At 44.0% G+C, this 23,186-nt stretch overlaps 2 protein-coding genes across 4 annotated transcripts in view; both read right to left on the bottom strand.

Annotated features, from left to right (window-relative positions):
- The window catches only part of RFX4 (regulatory factor X4), an 83,745-nt gene extending 77,299 nt beyond the window's left edge, over nt 1–6,446 (bottom strand). For 2 of the 3 annotated variants that reach the window (XM_060776923.2, XM_060776922.2), the window contains exon 1: nt 5,956–6,445. In XM_060776923.2, coding sequence (XP_060632906.2) covers nt 5,956–5,998 — 43 coding nt within the window. In that variant the 5' untranslated portion in view covers nt 5,999–6,445. Of the gene's footprint in view, nt 1–5,955 lie in introns of all 3 variants that reach the window. The other variant, XM_060776924.2, reaches the window with a different exon arrangement.
- Nucleotides 6,447–18,255: 11,809 nt separating this feature from the next.
- POLR3B (RNA polymerase III subunit B) overlaps nt 18,256–23,186 on the bottom strand; it is an 80,510-nt gene continuing 75,579 nt past the window's right edge. The window contains exon 28 of the mRNA XM_060776921.2: nt 18,256–19,399. Coding sequence (XP_060632904.1) covers nt 19,270–19,399 — 130 coding nt within the window. The 3' untranslated portion in view covers nt 18,256–19,269. The remainder of the gene's footprint in view (nt 19,400–23,186) is intronic.

Genomic DNA, 23,186 nt, shown 5'->3' on the forward strand with positions numbered 1-23,186 from the left:
GGAAAGGTCCCTGAAGGAGGGACGCCAAGGGCTTCCCTTTCCTTGCCCATCTGTCGAGGAGAAAGAGAAAGTGCTTTCCGAGTCGTATCGTCTTAATCAATCCCGCTGCCATCGAGCAGAGGAAAAGAACTGGCTTATTTTCTATTTTTCCCCCTCTGAAGCCCCTCCATGACTATTTCCCTCTCTTTCTTGCACTTCGTGGCATGGAGAGAACTAGTGTTGGCAAAAGTTTGTTTCTAACTTGGCTCAGGTAGAAGGAGGAAAGGGAAAGAGAGAGACAGGGAATGCGAAGAGACAAGCCTGGGTCTACACGGCCATATAATGCGTTGCTTTACATATAGTGCATTGCATTACAGTGTAGACCCATTATATAATGCATGTAATGGGTCTACACGGCCATATAACGCATTACACGAGCTACCAGGGTTGAATGAAAAGTAATGCCTCCACCTTCATTACTTGGGTATGGATGGAAATATTTTAATAAATCAAACGCAGAAATAATCCTTAGAATGTGCTCTTTAACTACCACTATCCACTTGCCCACATAATCACCAGACAATTGGATACATTTCTGCCAATGATGAACACGTTTTCTGAAGCCGACACTCTCACAACCATAGTCTCACAGTTCTCTCAATGTCTTCATCAGAAGTATAATGATGTCCCCCGCAGATTAACATCACATCAACACAATCACCATAAACAGCTTGCATTCTCTGATGAATCTCCCTTGGGGTGACACCTTCTGCTGTCAAGAATTCAATGACTGCACATTGCTTAAGTCGCATTGTTGAGGTTCCATACTTTGCACTTTAACAGCACAACCATTCAATGCCAAGGCTTCCCGCCAAAATGCAACTGTAGAGGAGAGTCTACTGAACAAGCCAGTACCTGCCGCCAGGGCCGTAGCCAGAAAAAAATTTCGGGGAGGGTTGACAGTTTGGGGGGGGGGTGAAAATTTCGGGGAGGGTTGAAAATTTTGGGGGTGGGTGGGGTTGAAACCTGCCTCCTAGCTCACGCTGAAGCAAAGAGCACAGCAGGGGGCAGAGCAACCTTCAATAGCCTGCAGCTCCACCCCTGTCAACCACCTCCACCAAGTCTAGCCCCCAACTTGGTTGCTTCACTACATTGGCTATTGCTGCAAGTAATGACAGTGTGAATAAATTGTCAATATTTGCTTGAGATAGTGCTTGCAGTTCTGGAGGGACTCTTAATTTTTTGCATCTCATAGACTTAGCATGGGGATTTGGTTAACCAGTTAAAATTCATGAGTAAACCAGTTTTTTTAAAAAAATCTGAAACATTTCGGGGAGGGTTTGAACCCCTAAAACCACCCCCTCGCTACAGGCCTGCCTGCCGCATACCAGTATTGCCATCTGTTGAGGAATTACGAAGGTGGAGGCATTACTTTTCACTCAACCCTCGTATATTACACAGTCAGTTTAAGCTGCATTGGGTCTACACCAGGCCTGGGTCAAATTGGGCCCTCTTTCTAGGTGTTTTGGACTTCAACTCCCACCTTTCCTAACAGCCTCAGGCCCCTTCCTTTTCCCCTCAGCCGCTTAAGACAAAACAAGACGCTCCAGACCCGAAGAGGAGAGTCCTGAATAGGTTACTTGCATAATCCGCGTGACACGGGTTTGTGAGAATACACTAACACGTGTTAACCCGCACAGAGATATAGACATAGTGTGAGAAAGAGAGAAAGAGTGTGCCTATGGGCGCAAAGGCACACTTCTCCTCTCTGGATGCATTTTGTATACCAGGCATGGGTAAACTTTGCTTAAGCGGCTGAGGGGGGAAAGGAAGGGGCCTAAAGCTGTTAGGAATGGTGGGAGTTGAAGTCCAAAACACCTGGAGGGCCCAAGTTGGCGATACAAGATGCATCCAGAGAGGAGAAATATGCCTTTGCGCCCATAGGCACACTCTTTCTCTCTTTCTCACACGATGTATATATCTCTGCGAGGGTTAACACGTGTTAGTTTATTCTCACAAACCCGTGTTACGCGATTGTGCAAGCAACCTATCCAGGAACCACTCTCAATGGGTCTGGGGCGTCTTGTTTCGTCTCGTCTGAGAGCCCTTCCACACAGCCCTATATCCCAGAATATCAAGGCAGGAAATCCCACATTATCTGAGTGTGGACTCAGATAACCCAGTTCAAAGCAGATATTGTGGGGTTTTCTGCCTTGATGTTCAGGATACAGGGCTGTGTGGAAGGGCCCGGTGCGTCTTATGAAATGACAGTGATGGTCGAGTTTTATCCCCTCGGGATACATCTTTTCTGTGTGTGTGGACAAGCATTCCCTCACCTCAGCAGTAAATACAGAGGTTTTTGCTTCAGAGGAAGGAACTGCCCAAACAATACCTGGATAATATCCCTTGTTTTAGGGCCCTTCCACACAGCCCTGTATCTCAAAATATCAAGGCAGGAAATCTCACAATATCTGCGTGGAACTGGGTTGTCTGAGGGCACTTCCACACAGCACTATATTCCAGGACATCAAGGCAGACTATTCCCACATTATTTGAGTGTAGACGCAGATAGCCCAGTTCAAAGCAGATATTGTGGGATTTTCTGTCTTGATGTTCTGGGATATAGGGCTGTGTGGAAAGGTCCTAAGAAAACTCCACGAAATGCTTAGCATCGCCATAATAAAGTACACAAGAAGAGCTGACCTTGGTCTCTTCCCCGCCTAAATGTCTCAGTCTAGACCTTCCGGAAAATGGGGGTCTCAGGAGATCCTGAGAGGGGCACTCCCAATAGGATTGTGGCTTCTTCGGTAGCCAAACAGTGACCAAAACTGAGCCCGAGCAAGCAGTAAACGCTGCTAGGGCCCTTCCACACAGCCTTATATCCTAGAATATCAAGGCAGGAAATCCCACAATATCTGAGTGTGGACTCAGGGCCCTTCCACAGAGCCCTATATCCCAGAACAACAAGGCAGAAAATCCCACAATATCTGCTTTAAACTGGGTTATCTGCGTCTACACTCAAATAATGTGGGATATTCTGCCTTGATGTCTTGGAATATGGTGCTGTGTGAAAGGGCTCGGAGAAAGGCCCCATTGGGAAGACTTTGCCTGGGTTTTCCTTTCAAACTCGTCCTGCCTTGAGAGAAATCTTGGGAAGAGGAGTCGAGGGAAGCCTGAGGAGACTCTTCCATTCTTCCAAAGGGCGAAAGAGGCCCAGGCGGGGACCCAAAGGCGACTTTTGGGGACCATTTGAGCCCCAGATGAGGGAGTCTTCCTCCTTCTCTCCACCCCAAGAAGGCTGAGCATTTCCCCCTTCAGTGTAGGGGCCAAGTTGGGCCTTCTCTCCAGGTGTTTGGACTCCAACTCCCACCATTCCTAACAGCCTCAGACCCTTTCCTTTCCCCCCTCAGTCGCTTAAGCAAGTTTACCCATGCCTGGTATACAAAATATATTCTCTCTTTCTCACACTATGTATATGTCTCTGCGAGGGTTAACACGTGTTAGTTTATTCTCACAAACCCGTGTCAAGCGATTATGCAAGCAACCTGTCCAGGAACCAATCTCCTTGGGTCTGGAGCGTCTTGTTTTGTCTCGTCTGAGAGCCCTTCCACACAGCCCTATATCCCAGAATATCAAGGCAGGAAATCCCACTCTTTCTCTCTTTCTCACATTATGTATATGTCTCTGTGCGGGCTAACACGTGTTAGTGTATTCTCACAAACCCGTGTCACGCCGATTGTGCAAGCAACCTGTTCAGGACTCTCCTCCTCAGGTCTGGGGCGTCTTGTTTTGTCTTAAGGGGAAGAGGAAAGGGCCTGAGGCTGTTAGGAAAGGTGGGAGTTGAAGTCCAAAACACTTGGAGGGCCCAAGTTTGCCTATGTCTGGTGTAGATGTGGCCTCTGTCTACACTACACTAGAATAAACCCACTGAATCAATGGGGTTCATCTATCCGTTGACTCGGCATTTAGCAGTTAGTTCAGCAAGAGTACCAGCACAAAGATGCCGGCCACTAAGAAGAGAAATCCATCAAATGCAAGGGAACTTGGGAAGTTTGGTCGAGAATGAGACCAGCAAAATGGACTAAAAGCTGAAGAATTAGGAAGGGAAATTGTGGGTCCCGCTAGCAAGGAAGTAGGGGTGTTCCTATTGCCTTTAAACAAGTGCTAGAGAGGCCTAGACCCACAAGAGAGACCCAGATTACAAAATACGCATTGCTTTCTCTAAAAAAAGGCGAAGGATTGTCAAGGGAAACGGTGAGTCTCGCTAGCAAAGAAGAGCGTTTCCTTCCTTCCTTCCAGGGATGTTCCTATTGCCTTTCGAGTAGTACTAGAGAGGCCTAGACTCATAAGGGAGACCCAGCTTACAAAATACGCATTGCTTTTTCCAAAAAGATATCTTTAAAGTGGCTCAAATCAGTGGAGGATCTCTTAATGAGCGAGGCGGTCCCTTGGGGTAGCTTGAAGCGGGATGAAAACGCCGAGAAGCCAAGGAAAGCCGGACAAAACCCCGTTCAGATCTTTTCCTTCATCATCTCCAAACGCCTGGCCTCACCAGGCCAAGAAGGAGTACTGGCTGCCAAGATGGGTTAAACCCTTGTTCCAGCAGGACTGATGACCGATAGGTCAGCGGTTGGAATCCAGAGAGCGCGGGTTGAGCTCCCTCTGTCAGCTTCAGCTCCCCATGCGGGGATATGAGAGAAGCTTCTCACAAGGATGGTAGAACATCAAACATCTGGGTGTCCCCTGGACAACGTCCTTGCAGAGGGCCAGTTCTCTTGCACCAGAAGCAACTTGCAGTTTCTCAAGTCACTCCTGACACAAAAAACATCAAACATCCGCGCGTTCTCTCACAACACAAGCAACTTGCAGTTTCAGCGGTTGGAATCTGGGGAGAGCGGGTTGAGCTCCCTCTGTCAGCTCCAACTCCCCATGCGGGGATATGAGAGAAGCCTCCCACAAGGATGGTAAACATCAAAACATTCCAGAGTCCCCTGGGCAACGTCCTTGCAGACGGCCAGTTCTCTCACAACACAAGCAACTTGCAGTTTCAGCGGCTGGAATCTGGGAAGAGCGGGTTGAGCTCCCTCTGTCAGCTCCAACTCCCCATGCGGGGACATGGGAGAAGCCTCCCACAAGGATGGTAAACTTTCCAGAGTCCCTTGGGTAACGTCCTTGCAGACGGCCAATTCTCTCACAACATAAGCAACTTGCAGTTTCAGCGGCTGGAATCAGCGGGTTGAGCTCCCTCTGTCAGCTCCAGCTTCCCATGTGTAAACACGAGAGAAGCCTCCACAAGGATGGTAAAACATCAAACACCTAGACGTCCCCTGGGCAACGTCCTTGCAGACGGCCAATTCTCTCATAACAGAAGCGGCTTGCAGTTTCTCAAGTCGCTCCTGGCACAAACACACACACAAATAGGCCTAGAACAAACGCCCCACAAGCACTCCCAATTCAACCCACACATTTCCCGCTTTCAAAGTGACCAAGATGGAGTTTAAACACCCCAAAAGTCAAGGGGTTGGAAGAGTAAGGAAGTCCAGTCCCTTTTCCCAACAAACTTGAAAGTTGTCGACGGCTTTCGTGGCCGGAATCACTGGGATGTTGTGTGTTTTCCGCGCTGTGTGGCCATGTTCGAGAAGCATTCTCTCCTGACATTTCGCCTGCATCTATGGTAGGCATCCTCAAGAGATTGTGAGGTCAACAACCCAACTTGAAAGTTTTTGCGAGGAAGTTAAGTTTGGGCGAGAGACGAGAGATGCGAGATGAGTAAGTGATCAAATGATAAGTAAGTCTGATTCAACATCAAGATGGAGACCACCAAGTTCCCATCTCAGCTAGCAGCAAAGGCGAGGGACCCCGAAACCAAACACGGCTCCCCTTTTCTCACCAACTTTCCCCACTTTCCACCCACTTTCTCCTTTTCCTCCTCCTCCTCCTCCTCCCCCCTCCTTCCCACTTCTATGATCAACTAACCTGTGGAATCCATGTCAGGTTCCTCCAGCAACCCACAATGCATGCTGTTCCCATGGACGGTGCAGGAGCCCCCCAAAAAGTCCCGAGGCTTGTTGTTTTGGGGGTTGGGGGGGCGAAGAAGAAGTGTTGGAGAGCCCCCCTTTTGAAGGCTCCGAGGTGTGCAGGGGAGGAGGCGAGGGGTGCAGTTTTGTGGGGGAAGGAAAGGTTAGAGGGGTGACAAGAAAGAAGGAAAAGAAGGGGGGAGGAAAGAGAGAAAGGGGAAAAGAGAGAAAGAGAGAGGGAGGTCCTCAGTAAATCCAGCAGGGCAACGCCAGAGCCGTCAAAATGTTTGCGGATGTTTCCTGGGAAAAAGCGTCATTTTATAGGAGCCCTGATGGGAGAAATGTCATTGATAGGCCGGCCAGCCTGATGAATGGCTGCTAGTCAGATGGGGATGTGGCGAGGCTCCATGTGAACCCCATTGTGCCCCTGCTTTGAATAAGAAAAGCGCTCCTCCAGCAAAGCCGGGCGGGGGGCCGAAGGGGGGGGGGGAGAGAAGAGAGGGAGAGAGAGACTTCAGATCTACGCAAGCCCAGCTCTCTCTCTCCCCCCCCCCCACCCTTCACCCCAGCCCACCCCACGCCATTCGGGGCACGTTTGTCTTGGGGAAAGTTCCTCCTCCAAGGCCCCCTTTCCCTCCCCAAAACCACTTTCTAGCTTTTGCCTCATTACAGCCGAACTAGTTGAGTTTCCCCTCTCTTGAGCAGAGTTGGCGGGCTGTCCACACCGTGTTCGACCACCTCCTCCTGAATCTCCTGAATCGCAGCTCCAATGTGGCCAGCTCCAATGTGGCCGAAGGGGTCTTTCACAAATCCCGCAACAACAAACCAGGGATGAGCTTGCAGCACTGCCGAGTTTGGAAGAAGTCAGCAATGCCATCAGCCAATAAAAAAATAACAAAGCCAGTGGGCTTGATGGGATCCCTCAGTTGGTCCCCCTCTTCTTTCTCTCTGACTTTCAAGTGACTTCACACATGACAGTTTTCTAATTTTGTGCAAATGTCAACTATGAATCCACAATTTACTCTTCACACAAACGCCAGCTTGCTCCGAGTCCAGAGTGCACACTCACTTCTCACCAAGAGCCAGGATGGACTGACTGGGACGCCTGGCCTTCTGTAGCAAACTCGGGTTTGTGTAACGTGTGAAGGAGCTCTGAACTGTAAGCAAATCACAAATGATTTCAGATGGAGTGAGGAACATACACAAACCTGTGTATGTATGAATGTGTGTATGTATACATATCCATATCCATATCCATATCTATATGCATATCCATATCCATAGCCATAGCCATACCCTTAGCTTTAGCCTTAGCCATAGACACATCCACATCCATACCCACACCCATACCTAAATCTATATCCATATCCATAGCCATAGCCATACCCTTAGCTTTAGCCTTAGCCATAGACACATACACATCCATACCCACACCCATACCTAAATCTATATCTATATCCATATCCATATCCATGGCCATAGCCATAGCCTTAGCCACAGCCTTAGCCTTAGCCATAGCCACATCCATATCCATATCCACATCCACATCCATATCCACATCCACACCCATACCCAAATCTATATCCATAACCATATCTATATCCATGGCCATATCCATATCCATAGCCTTAGCCATAACCACATCCACACCCATACCCAAATCTATATCCATATCCACACACACACACACACACACACACACATCTGAATCTGTAATCATTTGATCCCAGACAGCCCTGGGTGTAATTTTGGAAACCCGGGTAAGAGAATTCTCATAGTCCAGAGTGCACACTCACTTCCCACCAAGAGCCAGGATGGACTGACTGGGACGCCTGGCTTTCAGTAGTAAACTCGGGTTTGTGTAACGTGTGAAGGAGCTCCGAGCTGTAATGATCTCGGATGGAGAGAGGAACATACACAAACTTGTGTATGTATGTATGTATGTATGTGTGTGTTGGTATATATCTATACCCATAGCCTTAACCTTAGCCATAGCCACATCCACACCCCATAGCCATACTCATATCCATATCCACACACACACATCTGAATCTGTAATCATTTGATCCCAGGCAGTTAGCCTTGTGTGTATTTTTGGAAATCCACGTGAGAAAAATCTCAGAATCCAGAGGGAACATTCACTTCTCACCAAGAGCCAAGATGGACTGACTGGGACGCCTGACCTTCAGTAGTAAACTCGGGTTTGTGTAACGTGTGAAGGAGCTCTGATCTGTAAGCAAATCACACATAATCTCAGATGGAGAGAGGAAGATACACAACCCTGTGTATGTATGTATGTATGTATGTATGTATGTATGTATGTATGTATGTGTGTGTATACATACCCATACCCATACCCATAGCTATATCCATATCCATATCCATATCAATTCACACACACACACACATCTGAATCTGTAATCATTTGCTCCCAGGGAGTTAGCCCTGGATATTATTTTGGAAATCCACGTGAGAAGCAGAGAGAGAGGCGCGTGTAGAAGAGAGAAAAACGGGTGGAAAGTTGTGAGTTTCTTGTGTGTGTTTGCTCGGGAGAGGAAGGAGCTCTGGGCTCGGATAAAGTGCCTGGTTTAGAGAAGGAAAAGCTGTGATTAGAATATGAATAGAGCTCCGGGAGAGGAAGAGAAAGGGGGATTACGGCTGAATTACTTTGACCATGGACAGAGCCAATGTGCTTTTTTCCCTTTTTCAAAGTCCTCTGCTCTCCTTCCCGCCCCACATCCCCCAGCCCCCCTTCTCTCTCTCTCTCTCTCTCTCTCTCTCTCTCTCTCTCTCTCTCTCTCTCTCTCGCCTTCCCTTCTCCTGTATCTCCCCAAAGGCAGGCAAAACACAAGCTAATATCCATCCTTTTTACCTCCCTACAATTCCTAACCCAACACATTAAACTCCCCCAGCCCACCCCCAGATCCAGAAATGTTCCGAGCAACACAATTGTCTGAGTTTAGAACTTTATTTTGTGTGGCTATTGACTTAAAAACAAACCTGAAGGGGTTTCTACGTGTCTGGGAGGGGAAGAAGGGCTCAAGGAAAGTGTGCAGATCAAACACATTTCCAGGCAAAGATAAGTAGGAAAACTGAAGTTGGAAGAAAGGGCCAGAGGGGAGGTCTGGATAATACATTCCAATGAGGTGGTGAAAAAGAATTCAAGAAAGCCACCACCAGAGTCTCATAGCAGAGGGAGGAGAGAGAAAACACTTGAGAGCAAGGTGGAAATATATGTTTAATGTCCCAAGTGGCTCCTGATGGGGAAACATCCTCAAAGGAAGAGGACACTGGACACATGTAGCATCCTCAGCTTATTTGGCGTAATGCAGTGTTTCTCAACCTCCCTAATGCTGCAACCCCTTCATACAGTTCCTCATGTTATGGTGACCCCCAACCATAACATTATTTTCATTGCAACTTCATAACTGTCATTTTGCTACTGAATCGTAATGTAAATATCTGATATGCAGGATGTATTTTCATTCACTGGACCAATTTTGGCACAAATACCCAAATTTGAATACTGGTGGAGTTGGGGGGATTGATTTTGTCACCTGAGAGTTGTAGTTGCTGGGATTTATAGTTCACCTATAATCAAAGACCACCCTGAACTCCACCAACGATGGTATTGAACCAAACTTGCCACACAAACTCCCATGACTAACAGAAAATGCTGGAAGGGTTTGATGGGCATTGACCTTGAGTTTTGGAGTTGTAGTTCACCTATGTCCAGAGAGCACTGTAGACTCAAACAATGGTGGATCTGGACCAAACTTGGCACAAATACTCAATATACCCAAATGTGAACACTGGTGGAGTTTGGGGGAAATAGACCTTGACATCTGGGAGTTGTAGTTTCTGGGATTTATATTTGATCTACAATCAATGAGAATTTTGAACCCCGCCAACAATAGAATTGGGCCAAACTTATCACACAGAACCCCCATGCCTTGAAGGGACTCCCTTGTGCAAGCCTCCCTCCAGCCACACACGCTCTCCCTCACCTCGCACATATGCACCATGCCGCCATGTGCTGCACACACCTACTTTCCCCTCCCTTTTTGGAGTCTCAGAAACAGCCCTCCTCTTGCTTGAGAGGCAGGCTGAGAGGTGGGCCAATCACGGTGGGGGAGGGCTTTTGGTGGGATGATTTGCCATCTGTTTCCAAAAAGGAAGAGGAGAACAGGTGGATAGACCTTCAACCTTTTCTGCCAAAGGGATTCCTAAGGTTGTCAGAAATATATGTTTTCTGATGGTCTTTGGTGACTCCTCTGAAACCCCCTTGAAACCCGTCCAGGAGTCCCAACCCCCAGGTTGAGAAACACTGGTGTAATGCATCAAGGTTTTCTTCTATGGTCTGTGCTTGGTTCAAGGAGGTATAAGGAGACCCTGATCTGGGGAGCAGATACTGCCCCAGGTGCAAGTGGATGGGGAATGGAGAGCTCAATATGGAGGAGTTAATGAAGCATCATACCCTATTGTGTGCCTTTAAGTTAAAGGATGTCTTGGACAAAGCAAGCAAAGGAAGATAGATGCTTTTGAACTGTGGTGCTGGAGGAAAATTCTGGGACCGCAAGAAGATCCAACCAGTCCATACTTCAGGAAATAAAGCCCAACTGCTCATTGGAGGGAAGGATATTAGAGGCAAAGATGAAGTACTTTGGCCACATCATGAGAAGACAGGAAAGATTAGAGAAGACAATAATGCTGGGGAAAATGGAAGGAAAAAGGAAGAAGGGCCGACCAAAGGCAAGGTGGATGGATGGTATCCTTGAAGTTACTGGCTGGACTCTGAAGGAGCTGGGGGTGGTGACAACAGACAGGGAGCTCTGGTGTGGGCTGGTCCATGAGGCCACGTAAAGTCGAAAATGACTGAATGAATAAACAATAACAAGGGATGCTATAATAGGGGTTTCTTGGCAAGACTTGTACAGAAACTGTTGCCATTGCCTTCCATTAAAATTGAGCATGTGAGTCATGGCTGAATGAGAATTCAAATTTTGGTTTCCAGAAGTGTGGTCCAATTCTCAAATCATCACACCATGCTGGCTCCTAGCATAATGCAGGTAGCTTTATATAAACATTTCCTAGCTTCTTATATTAAATAGTGGACTCCTCTTTTTTTGAGGTTGTTGAACATAGGTTGGTTGGCCACTTCTCAGGTTGCTTCTCTCTGCACAGCAGAGGGTTAGATCACATGGGCCTTGCAGTCTGATCAAACTCCGTGACTGCATTCATACATTAATCATTCTCACAAAATGGGACAGGATAATTGAGTCCCCCACTGTCGCATTTTGTTGTGGAAGCTGTGCAGATTAACACAATGCAGGCTTTGTACAACACTGCCACCCAAGAAGTTGTAAACAACACCCTAAAGAAGTTGGTGAGCAAAGTATGGCTCTTCTGAGGTTTTTAGATTTAGCTAATTACGAACAATGCAGTCCAAAACATCTATTCTAAATATATACATGTATGTTTTTAAATTTGGGTAGGACAAATCCATGTCTATTGGAAATAGCAACCATCTACAAACCCCCTATATTTATACAATCCAGATTCCTTATTATATTGTATATGTGTATATCGGTATGCAGTTTTCCTTAACTCTATGTTGTTTGAGGTGGGAGGAGCTGCAGACCACATGATCAGATCCGAAACTCCATTTTAGAGGACATACTCCATTAGACTCTCAGAATGTAAAGATATTGTTGTTTGATTCTAAGAAAGATGCCTCGTGTTATCTGCACAGAGAAACTACTTCAAATCTCTCTGTAACTGGATGGACAAGTTATGTATCTGTATGCTGAATACATGAAGGTTGTGAGTAAATCAACTATGTTACTTTTAATGAAGATTACTTATTTTTGTCTCTTGAGAGTATGACTTAAAACCAAATATATTTTATGGGAGAGTAGATGATTTGGGGCAACTGAAATAACACTTCTGAAGATCTACTATATATTTTATGCATTGGCATAATCTTTGTTCCTAACAGTTCAAAGAGATAACCAGGCATATCAGTCTAACAACTGAGAAACTTAATTTGCTTTGCATGAATACTAGTGGATATTTACCACTAAAGAGAAGATCCACTCAAACGAGTTTTTAGCTCTTCTCAGAAAGATCATACTTTACAAAAAGGTTATGATTTTCCAAACGGTGTGAATGCCAAGTGATCTCCAAAAGGTCACGCTTCCAAAAGGCTTGGAGATTCCGGTTTTCCAAAAGGTTGTGATCATCCTTTCCCCAAAAGGTTATGAATCATTTCCAAAAATGTCAAGGAGACATAATCACACTCTGAGGCAGAATATTTCATTGCCAACTAGCTCTTACTGACAGAAGTTATTCCTAATATTTAAGTGGAGTCTCTTTTCCTGTAGTTTGAATCTGCCATACAATGCTGTTTCAGAATGCAGATTAACTGCATTGATCTGGATTATATGAGTCTACACTGTCATATAATACACTGCAATGCAGTTAAACTGCATTCGGAAACTGTGTTATATGCAGTGTAGATGGAGCCTTAGATTACTTGTACCCTCTTACTCTGTCTATGGTCCTTCAGAGCTGCAAAGAGCCAAAGGATGTCTGGATCTTTTAACTAGAGTTGCCAAAGATGGACTCTGAGATCCCCTGCATTCAAGTATGACTGAAGTTACGTTGCATTAGGATTGCAATGATGCATGAAAGGACTAAATACAGAAATCCATATTGCCTCTTCCCCATTTACTTTACTTCTGAATACAGCTTGAAAAATGTTATTTCTTGGACTACAACTCCCATCATTCACTGGATGCCCAATGGTTGTGCTGGCTGGGAATTATACAGGCCACATCTGAAAAGTAACCTTTCTGAGCTCTTCCTGTGACCTTCATACATTCAATGGGAAGGTCTGAAAGGGGATTCTAAACAAATTCAACTGAATGCACATAGCATCTCCCTCAAGACCTCCATGCTTAATGCGAAAAGGTCATTTTCCTTTGGAAATGGTATGGCCATGGAGATGACATTTACAGAATAAACATGGAATTGTATCCTGAAAACATATCTACTAAAATGCATTGTGTCATCTCATTGTTCAAAAGAGATATTTTGCTACATAATTACAAAAGTACCTCCTAATACCATGACAAACAGTTATATTAAACTCTAGACCTTATAGTACTTAATCAAAAGCCAATTCTTCCTCTCTGATGGCTACATGCTGGTTATCCCAGATATAAACTTGCCTATGTGATTTTTCATAGGAGTTGTAGTCTGATGAGGCATCAGCACTCTTTGGCAGAGAAAATTAAAAACCTTGTAAAACAAAAACTCCCAAAATTCTACAGCATTGAGCCATGGAAGTTAAAGTGCTGTCAAACTGCATTAATTCTGCAGTGCAGGTGCATCTTTCAGAGCAGCATTTCTCAACCTGAGGGTTGGGACTCCTGGCGGGGTTGCGAGGGGATGTCAGAGGGGTCACCAAAAACTATTAGAAAACAATATTTTCTGTTAGTCATGGGGGTTCTGTGTGGGAAGTTTGGCCCAATTCTATCATTGGTGGGGTTCATAATGCTCTTTGATTGTAGGTGAACTATAAATCCCAGCAACCACAACTCTCAAATGTCAAGGCTATTTCTCCCAAACTCCACCAGTGTTCACATTTGGGCATATTGAGTATTTGTGCCAAGTTTGGTCCTGATCTATCGTTGTTTGAGTCCACAGTGCTCTCTGGATGTAGGTGAACTACAACTCCAAAACTCAAGGTCAATGCCCACCAAACCCTTCCAGTGTTTTCTCTTGTTCATAGGAGTTCTATGTGCCAAGTCTGGTTCAATTCCATTATTGGTGGAGTTTGAAATGCTCTTTGATTGTAGGTGAACTACAAATCCCAGCAACTACAACTCTCAGGTGACAAAATCAATCCCCCCAACTCCACCAGTATTCAAATTTGGGCTTATTGGGTATTTGTGTCAAATTTGGTCCTGTGAATGAAAATACATCCTGCATATCAGATATTTACATTACGATTCAGTAGCAAAATTACAGTTATGAAGTAGCAACGAAAATAATTTTATGTTTGGGGGTCACCACAACATGAGGAACTGTATTAAGGGGTCAGGAAGGAAGGTTGAGAACCACTGCTCCAGAGTGATAGCCCAGCACTCAAACCACCACATAATGCTACCTCTTTCTTCAGTACTTAAGACTAAACAGTGTCTTCTACCACACCTTAATTTTAAGGTTGTCTTACGGTGATAGAGTCTAGGGTGCACTACTGTGTTCCCTGCCATGCATTTACCACAATTCCTTTCTTCCAACTTCAACCTCTATTCTCTAGTGTAGCAGCCTTGCTTTGCTTAATGGGCATGTTGGCTCTGTTGCCTTCCTCTCATTCTTTAGCATCCAAATGCATCTAAATAATAATTTATAGTATACATTTAATGGTGCATCTTAAGGAGTGCTCTGTTAAGTGCAATCAAAACTTCAGTTAGTCTCCAAAGTGATTGTAGATTCTTGTTTCCACTGCTTTTTATTTCTTGGTTTGCTCTTCAGTATATTCTTAAGAAAGGAATGATAGCATTATGCACTTTCCTCAAACACTTGTATGTCCCATAGAGACCTCTCTCTCTTTTAATACTTGCATGCTAAGGCAGAGTGGAGAGTTTTGTTCGCTGAATTTATGCCTGTTATTAAAGCAACATGACCAGGAATTCAGGGGGTGATCAACCTCCTCTTGTCCTGGCAAAGGAATCATTTTGGCCTCTCTCTGCCCCAAAATCAGCATGATGGGCAGCTGAGACCTGGGAATTCAGCTTTTGACCTGAATATTCCCAGGCACTCTTGTGAAGTAATGGCACCAAGTCAAGCTAAGCTTTTGGTGATGTAAGTTTGGGCAAACATTGCAGTACTATAAACTTATGCCAGAAGCTAAAACATTTTCGGTAATCTTCATATAATGGTCCTCTTATGTCATGCACCCTAGCTCAAGGGGGGGGGGGGGGATTCAGTATTTGCTTCAATCAGAAACAGGGAATTTTAATTTTTAAAAGGCCAGTGCACCAATTATTTCTTTAACACTTGTTGCCATGTTTTCATGTTTTTGGGTGCACCTGCACTGTCGAATTAAGGCTGTTTGATTCCACTTTAACTGCCTTGGCTTGATACTGTGGAATCATGGGAGTTATAGTTTACGTAGTCTTTAACCTTCTCTGCCAAACAGTGCTGGTACCTCACCAAACTATTTGTGGTCGTTTATGGAACACCTCAGCAAGTGAGAGTCCAAAAGTGGCAGGCTCAAACCCAGAACCTCAACCAATGGCTGATACCAAATAAGACTCCCCCCTGGGCACACAGAAGACTGGGTGACTTGGAAGGCGCTGAACAGACTGCGCTCTGGCACCACAAGATGCAGAGCCAACCTTAAGAAATAGAGCCACAAAGTGAAATCCACAAGCGAGTGTGGAGAAGAGCAAACCACTGACCACCTGCTGCAATGCACCCTGAGCCATGCCACATGCACAATGGACGACCTTCTTGCAGCAACACCAGAAGCACTCCAAGTGGCCAGATACTGGTCAAAGGACATTTAATCAACTACCAAACTTGCAAATTTTGTGTTTTGTCTGTCTGTTTGTTTTGTTCTGTTAGAAATGTAATACAATTGACTGGTTGCCCTGACATGACAAATAAAAATAAATAACCAAACTACTAACCCCAGTATTCCATAGCATTAGCCATGGGCATTAAAGTGGCGCTGAACTATATTAATTCTACAGTGTAGATATATTCTTTCTTAGTAGGAGTTGCATGATGCTAGTTTAGAGCAGAGTTTAGAAAGCTGAAGTTTTCGGACTATAGCTCACAGAATCTAGATTCTCCGAGGAAATCTGTATCTGTTCAGCTGATTTTTTTAATGGTGTCAGAAGTGACTTGAGAAATTGCAAGTCGCTTCTGGTGTGAGAGAATTGGTCGCCTGCAGGGACGTTGTCCAGGGGACACCCAGATGTTTTACCATCATGTGGGAAGCTTCTCTCATGTTCCTGCATGAGAAGCTGGAGCTGATAGATGGGAACTCACCCCATCTCATGGATTCGAACCGCTGACCTTCTGGTTAGTAGGTGGATGGGATGCCACCAAATAACACCAGGTGCTGTATCCTGTATTTCAGAGAAGGAACTGGCAAAACCACCTCAGAGTATTCCTTGTTAAAAGACTGTGGAATTCATGGGATCACCAGAAGTGAACCAATGTTTTGAAGACACACACATACCTTTGTTATAGATGTTTTCATGAAATTCTGTTTTGTTAGAAAGTTCTGTATGTAGTTGTGAAGGCAAACTGCTTTTTAAAGAAATACATCTATTCTGCAAAGTTGCTACAAGGTTTAAATTTCAATCACAGTTCAACCTACTCTGAATTCTTGCACCTTACCTTCCTGTCTTCTGATGCTACAAGGAAAGCTTCCAAGTTGATTTCATCTCTGTCTTACCCAACATTAGAAATTTGAGACCTGTATCTCATTACAAACAATGATGTTGTGAACTTGGAAGAACAATAGAGTACATGTTTGGCAATTAAAATGTGAAAGAAATTTAAATTAAGCATGTACTTTCAAGGGAAAAAGAATGTTTGGATTCTCCCAAAATATCTGATGCTCTTTATAATATGGATAATGAGAGTTACAAGATAATGAATGCTGATGAGGGCTTTCTCTTCAATATACTATCTGGGCTGGATCCAAATTTAGTCAGTATAGAGCCATCAAAATAAGTGGAAGGATTGAGTAGTGACTAACTTAGACTTCATTGATATCAACCTGCTCAAAATAGGACTATGTAAACCAGTGGTCCCCAAGAACTAAAATATGGTCTGTGGCCTCACCATTACTACACCGTTACAACTAGAGCAACTGGTCTCAAGAAACCCTCTTATAGTGCCAAGGCAACGGGGATGTCAGGAGGGAAGAGGCTGACTACCCATGAAAGGCATGACAAGCTTCCTGATTGCTGCTTTTCCTCCTCCTCCTCCTCCTCCTCCTCCTCCTCCTCCTCGAGCAGAGTTGGTCCATGTGGCAGCTGGAAGCGGAGGTGTTTTGGTGTCTTCATTTTTAGGCCTGTTCTTTGGGGTGCTGATTCAGAAAATTGCATTTGATAGACTACATCAGCTCTAGATTATTAAATATGGTTTCTGTGGGCGAGCACATGGTGACTACTGGATGGCATGTTTTGTATCAGAAACTAGAGCTGATGTGGTCTATCCAATGCAATTTTCTGAATCAGCACTCCAAATAACCAAACCGCATCTAAAGTTGACCAAAAACTGATTCTAATGTTGAAGTGGTCCCTGGTCAAAAAAGTTTGGGAACCACTGATCTAAATCATATATGTATAAGGTAAAGGTAAACGTTTCCCCTGACATTAAGTCTAGTTGTATTTGATTCTGGGGGGTAGTGCTCATCTCCATTTCTAAGTTGAAGAGATGGCATTGTCCATAGATGCCTCCAAGATCATGTGGCTGCCATGACTGCATAGAGCGCCATGACTTTCCCGCCAAAGTGGTACCTATTGATCTACTCATGTTTACATGTTTTCGAACTGCTAAGTTGGCAGAAGCTGGGGATAACAGCAGGAGCTCACCCTTCTCCTCGGATTCGAACCGTGCACCTTTTGGTCAGCAAGTTCAGCAGCTTAGTGGTTTAACCTGCTGTGCCACCAGGGGCCCCTCATATATGTAGACCTGATTTAAAATATTTTGATTTTATTTTGTGGCCTCATTTCTTTGTGCTATTTCAGTATATTTATTTTGTCTATTTAAATGGCTTAATTGTTATATATATTACACTCCAGTTTGACAGAGTGCTTTAAGTTATTACATTTAATTAAAAAATACAAACGTATTGGAAATTCTGGAATATTGTCATAATAGGAGAGATGTAACCTTTACTGCTAAGTCTACTTCTTATGTTAAATTCTTCCACATTTATAGTAACTTAAACTTGGGAATGCCAACTTTTCTTTATTCTACTGCAGGAACCCAAACTTGTAAAAAAGTCATCTTGCTCAATCAGGTTGGCAGTTAGGAAAATAATTTATAAGGCAGAGATCTCTTCAAGCAGTAAAGTAAGGCTTTGACTGGGACAGGACATGAAATGTATTCAGCACCTCAGCTGGATTAACACGGTTGTGACCTTCACTCTGAATAGCATTTCTAGTAAATAGCTTTGCTGGACACTGCAGTGCAAAGTGATAAAGAAGCTGGAAATGTAACAACATTTTTGCCTATCACTGTTTATTGTGTTAATATCACAATACCATGAAGCATTCTTCAGACTGTTAACAAGTTTATCAAAAGTCAGAAGAATAGTTCAACCAGTTCACTTTTAATGTTTGTATTATGCAAATTTTGAAATGCATTTACTTTCACTTTCCTAAGCTGCCTTGAGTCCAATACTGTGGAAAAAGTGACATATAGATAAAATTCAGAGTCTGTTTTCAAAAGAGAAGTTATATTAGATTGGCTTTCCTTGAACTGGAAGTGATGGGAATTATTGTTCAACACAGATGGGAAGTATCACATTGGAAAAGACTACTTTAGATACGCCTGTCGATGAAGTACAGAATCCCACACAAACAGAACAAGAGAATGTACTGTATGACAGGTCCCTTTCTCATCAATATTGATCAAAACTGAAAAATGTTTTTGGTATGCCATACTAGTTTAGGACAGGATTATTCAACAAGAAACAAACTAGAAAAATACACTTGCATTTTTAAAAATTCATGTTCCCATATTTAGTCACTGTTTTTAAAAAGAAGGAAAACGATACGCAGTGGAGAAACAGCAGTTAACCAAAAGTATGCTTCAATCAAACTTGATCAGTTAACACCCAGCAAAACAGTTCCTATGAATCCCACTGACTTTGATACTGTCACAGTACTAAAAGTTTGTGCATATATTTAAGTGGCTTGTTGTCAAAGGAAGTGAACCAACTGAATGTGGAGGATCGTGGCTACTTCCCCGCTTGCATTTCAAGGGGAAGCTAAGTTTGCACAGTTGCAGTGCCCTGGTTGCATGGGCATCTAACATACTGCCACAGATAAACACAGCTTGCGTTTCTGCATTAGTGGCTTCTGATGTCCGCTTGAGCATTGTGTTCCAGTCAAAGAGGGTAGAGAAAGCCAATAGGGAATTAGGGGCCCATTTGGCTTGAGCATTTCTGTTGTCGCTTAAGCTCATTCCGATTATGCTTCCACTTGTCCTTTTGTCTCTTTATTCCTCAAATCATTTATTCATTGTACTTGGACAATTTTAATCTGGGTATAATATTCATAGACTGTAGTTCTTGGAACAAAAGTTTACAGGCGTATGGTATGCGCAGGGAAGACACATGGCAAGAAGACTTGCAGTAATGGCACCTAAAGGAAAGAAAAAGCAAGATCAGTGTCCATTTCTATTAAAAAGAGGAAAAAAAACCATATTCACACTTTACTCAGTACTTATATTGCCTATTTCCCAACATAGGAAAATAATAATAATTCCATACACCAATAAATCCACTATAGGGAAAGGTTGTCCCCTGACATTAAGTCCAGTCATGTCTGACTCTGGGGTGTGGTGCTCATCTCCATTTCTAAGCCGAAGAGCCAGCATTGTCCGTAGACACCTCCAAGGTCATGTAGCCGGCATGACTGCATGGAGCACCTGAGGTTCCCTACCCTTTGCCAGGCATGTAACTTCTGTGAAATAAGTACTTTATAATTCACTTAACTATAAATCCACTATAGTTAAGTGAATTATAAAATACTTATTTCACAGAAGTTACATGCCTGGCAAAGGGTAGGGAACCTCAGGCCCTGGGACCAAATCTCTTTCCCAAAATGGATTTCTAGAATTAATAAATAATAAATAAAGCTCCTCCCCCAGGTGGTGCAGCAGGTTAAACCGCTGAGCTGCTGAACTTGCTGACTGAAAGGTTGGTGGTTTGAATCCAGAGAGCGGGGTGAGCTCCTGCTGTTAACCTCAGCTTCTGCCAAGCTAGCAGTTCGAAAACATGCAGATGTGGGTAGATCAATAGGTACCGATTCCACGGTAAGGTAATGGCATTCCATGCAGTCATGCAGGCCACATGGCCTAGGAGGCGTCTATGGACAAAGCTGGCTCTTCAGCTCAGAAGTGGAGATGAGCATCACACCCCAGAGTCGGACACAACTAGACTTAATGTCAGGGGAAACCTTTACCTTTAATTAAAGCTTTATTTATATCCTGCCCGCTCTCCCCAAAGGGACTCGGGCCGCTTCGGATAATCACATCCTTTTCTCCACAACACTATCATTTAACCCTTTGGTTGTAAAAAAAGATGGCTGCAAATATTTATTATAAATACAAAAAAATAAACAGGAGTATCCACAACTGGGCAAATTCTAATCTATAAAGCGGAATCATTTGAAAGAGGTGCTTCCTCTTCCCTGACCCAATATCTGTTGCAGACCAACCTGCCATAAACCTTTAATGCAAACTCCTGCGCTGACCTAGTGCCTCCCTTAAGTTCTATGCGAGCCTCTCTCTCTAATAGTCTTGTATTGCCAAGGAAACACCCAGTCAGTAGCACAGAAATGTTAATTGTGGTATTCCAATTTAGGAGTGAAGAATAAGATTCCCCTTCAATCTAATTTGTGAGTTCAATGAATGGCTCAACCTGTACTTGCTGGTGCAAAGAGGAAAGACAACAATACATCAACACACATACACACACAAGTACAATTAACAGGTTTTCTTGAAAATGTCTGGCCAAAGGCAAGAAGCTACAGCCTACTAATTCATCAATTCTACGGCTTTATTATGACTGAACACATCAATTTTAAAAGATTTTTTAAAACGTTTTAATAGAACAGGGTAGTGTTTGGGCCTTTGCTACTCCCCAATTTGTTCAATGAGATTATGATTTCTGTCCCATTTAGCATCACATGCAGATGTCTATAGGATCTCCCCAGAGTCACCCAGTGGGTTTCCTTGAGTGAATGGGGATTTGAATAGTGGCCTCCCAGAGTCTTTGCCCAAAATTCAGACTACTATACCATCCTGGCTCTCATAGAGTGTGAAGGAAGCTAAATCTTTCTCGTTATATTGTTGTATTCTTTTTCTAATAAATAAATAAATCTAAGACCAATCACAACTTCCACTAGCAATTAAGTTCTGCAGTTTGCTCAATTTCTATATACAGACCCAAATGTATAGAATAAGGGACCAAAAGAAGACGCAGGAACTTTGGGTCATGTCAAAGATTTTGCAGAAATCCACAGGTTTCATACATCTATAAGGATTTCACTTAATTCAATGGTTATTTATTGTCATAGTATCTGCTGTTCCCATTTAACAGAACAGCTTGTTGAAACTTACAGCCCCAAAGCCAGAAAGCTTTTCCCTAAGGAAATATTAGTCAACTCACACCATGATGCTTTTTTAAAGGAAAGAATGGGTTAAAAACACAGGATGGTTGTTGAATGAGAAGTCTGTTTACATGATAGTTGGGAATAAATGCTTCCTTCTTAAAGAAAGTAAACATAGTTGGGAATTTAAAATCACAATAAATGCTTTTTAAGGATAGTAAAGCTGGGAATTAAAACTCAGGAGAAATGCTTCTTAAAGAAATTGAAGGTTGCTTACCTGTAACCGTGGTTTCCTGAGTAGTTACCTGTGAATTCGCACAACATGGTATTCCTGCGCCAGCGCAGGCCAACTTCGGAACCTTCTAGAAGCTTAAAACTACTGTATTCCCCCTGGCCCCTCCCCTCTCTCTCTCGAGTATATAAGACCCCTAGGAGGGGCCAGCCGCCATTCCTCTTCCGCCGCACAGCAGCCAGAAGGGGTGGCATGACACTCGAGGGGAGGAGGGAGGGTTTGTGCGAATTCACAGGTAACTACTCAGGAAACCACGGTTACAGGTAAGCAACCTTCAATTTCCTGTCGTAGTTAACTGTGAATCGCACAACATGGTAGACTAGCGAGCTGTAAATCTGGTTGGTGGGGTCATGCCACCGCAGAAAACAACACCGCTCTACCAAAATCAGCTTCTCTCCGAGATACTTTGTCCACCTTATAGTGAGAAACAAAAGTAGTGGGAGAAGCCCATATAGCCGCCTTACAAATGGCTTCCAAAGGAACACCCTTCATAAAGGCGGTCGAAGTAGCCACAGCCCTCGTAGAGTGTCCTCTAACCTGCTGTGGCAATTCTTTTCCTGCCAACCTATAGCAGGTACGAATTGTCGCCACAATCCATGCCGAAAACCGCTGGGAAGAAACTGGGAGCCCCCTAGTGTCCTTCCGATATTTCACAAAGAGTCTCGGAGACTTCCTAAACTCAGCTGTTCTATGTACATAGAAGGATAATGCCCTTCTGACATCCAGAGAGTGCAATCCTCTTTCCAACGGAGTCTCAGGGTTTTGAAAAAATGCTGGCAAAACAATATCCTGTGAAACATGGAATTTTGTAGCCACCTTCGGTAAAAATGCCAAATCCATCCGCAAAACTACCTTATCGCTATGAAACTTTAGATACGGAGGATCCACTCGTAAGGCACATAGTTCACTAGCCCGCCTAGCCAAAGTTATGGCTACTAGGAACGCCACCTTCCAAGTTAGTAGTCCTAATTCCGATGAGGCCATAGGCTCAAAGGGGGGCTTCATCAAAGTAGAAAGCACCAACTCCAGGCTCCACGATGGAACTATGGGAGCCACCGGAGGTCTTACATTTTGAAGCCCTCTTAAGAAAAGCTTAACCAACGGGTCAGCAAAACAAGAAGGGAGTCCTTTCTTCCTTCTAAACCAAGAAATGGCCGCTAAATAACACTTTAGTGATGAATTGGAAAGTCCAGAATCATAAAGTGCCGCTAAGAAGTCCAATACTATTGAAATCGGGGCTACGTCTGGTTCCTGTCCCTTTTCCCTAGCAAATTTAACAAATTTGTTCCATTTAAAAATATATGACCTTTTCGTAGAGGGTCTGTGTGCTGCCTCCAGGATAGTCATAACTGTTTGGGGAAGAGCTAACTCTAACCCCAATGAGGTGGTACTACCAACCACGCCGTCAGCTTGAGGAGGTGTACATCCGGGTACAATACTTGTCCCTTCTGAGATGTCAAAAGATCTATTCTGCTGTTGAGTCTGTGGAACTGTCCCCTCGACAGCTGCAGAAGTGGTGCGAAC

This window comes from Anolis sagrei, chromosome 5 (assembly GCF_037176765.1).
Source record: "Anolis sagrei isolate rAnoSag1 chromosome 5, rAnoSag1.mat, whole genome shotgun sequence".
Lineage (NCBI taxonomy): Eukaryota > Metazoa > Chordata > Lepidosauria > Squamata > Dactyloidae > Anolis > Anolis sagrei.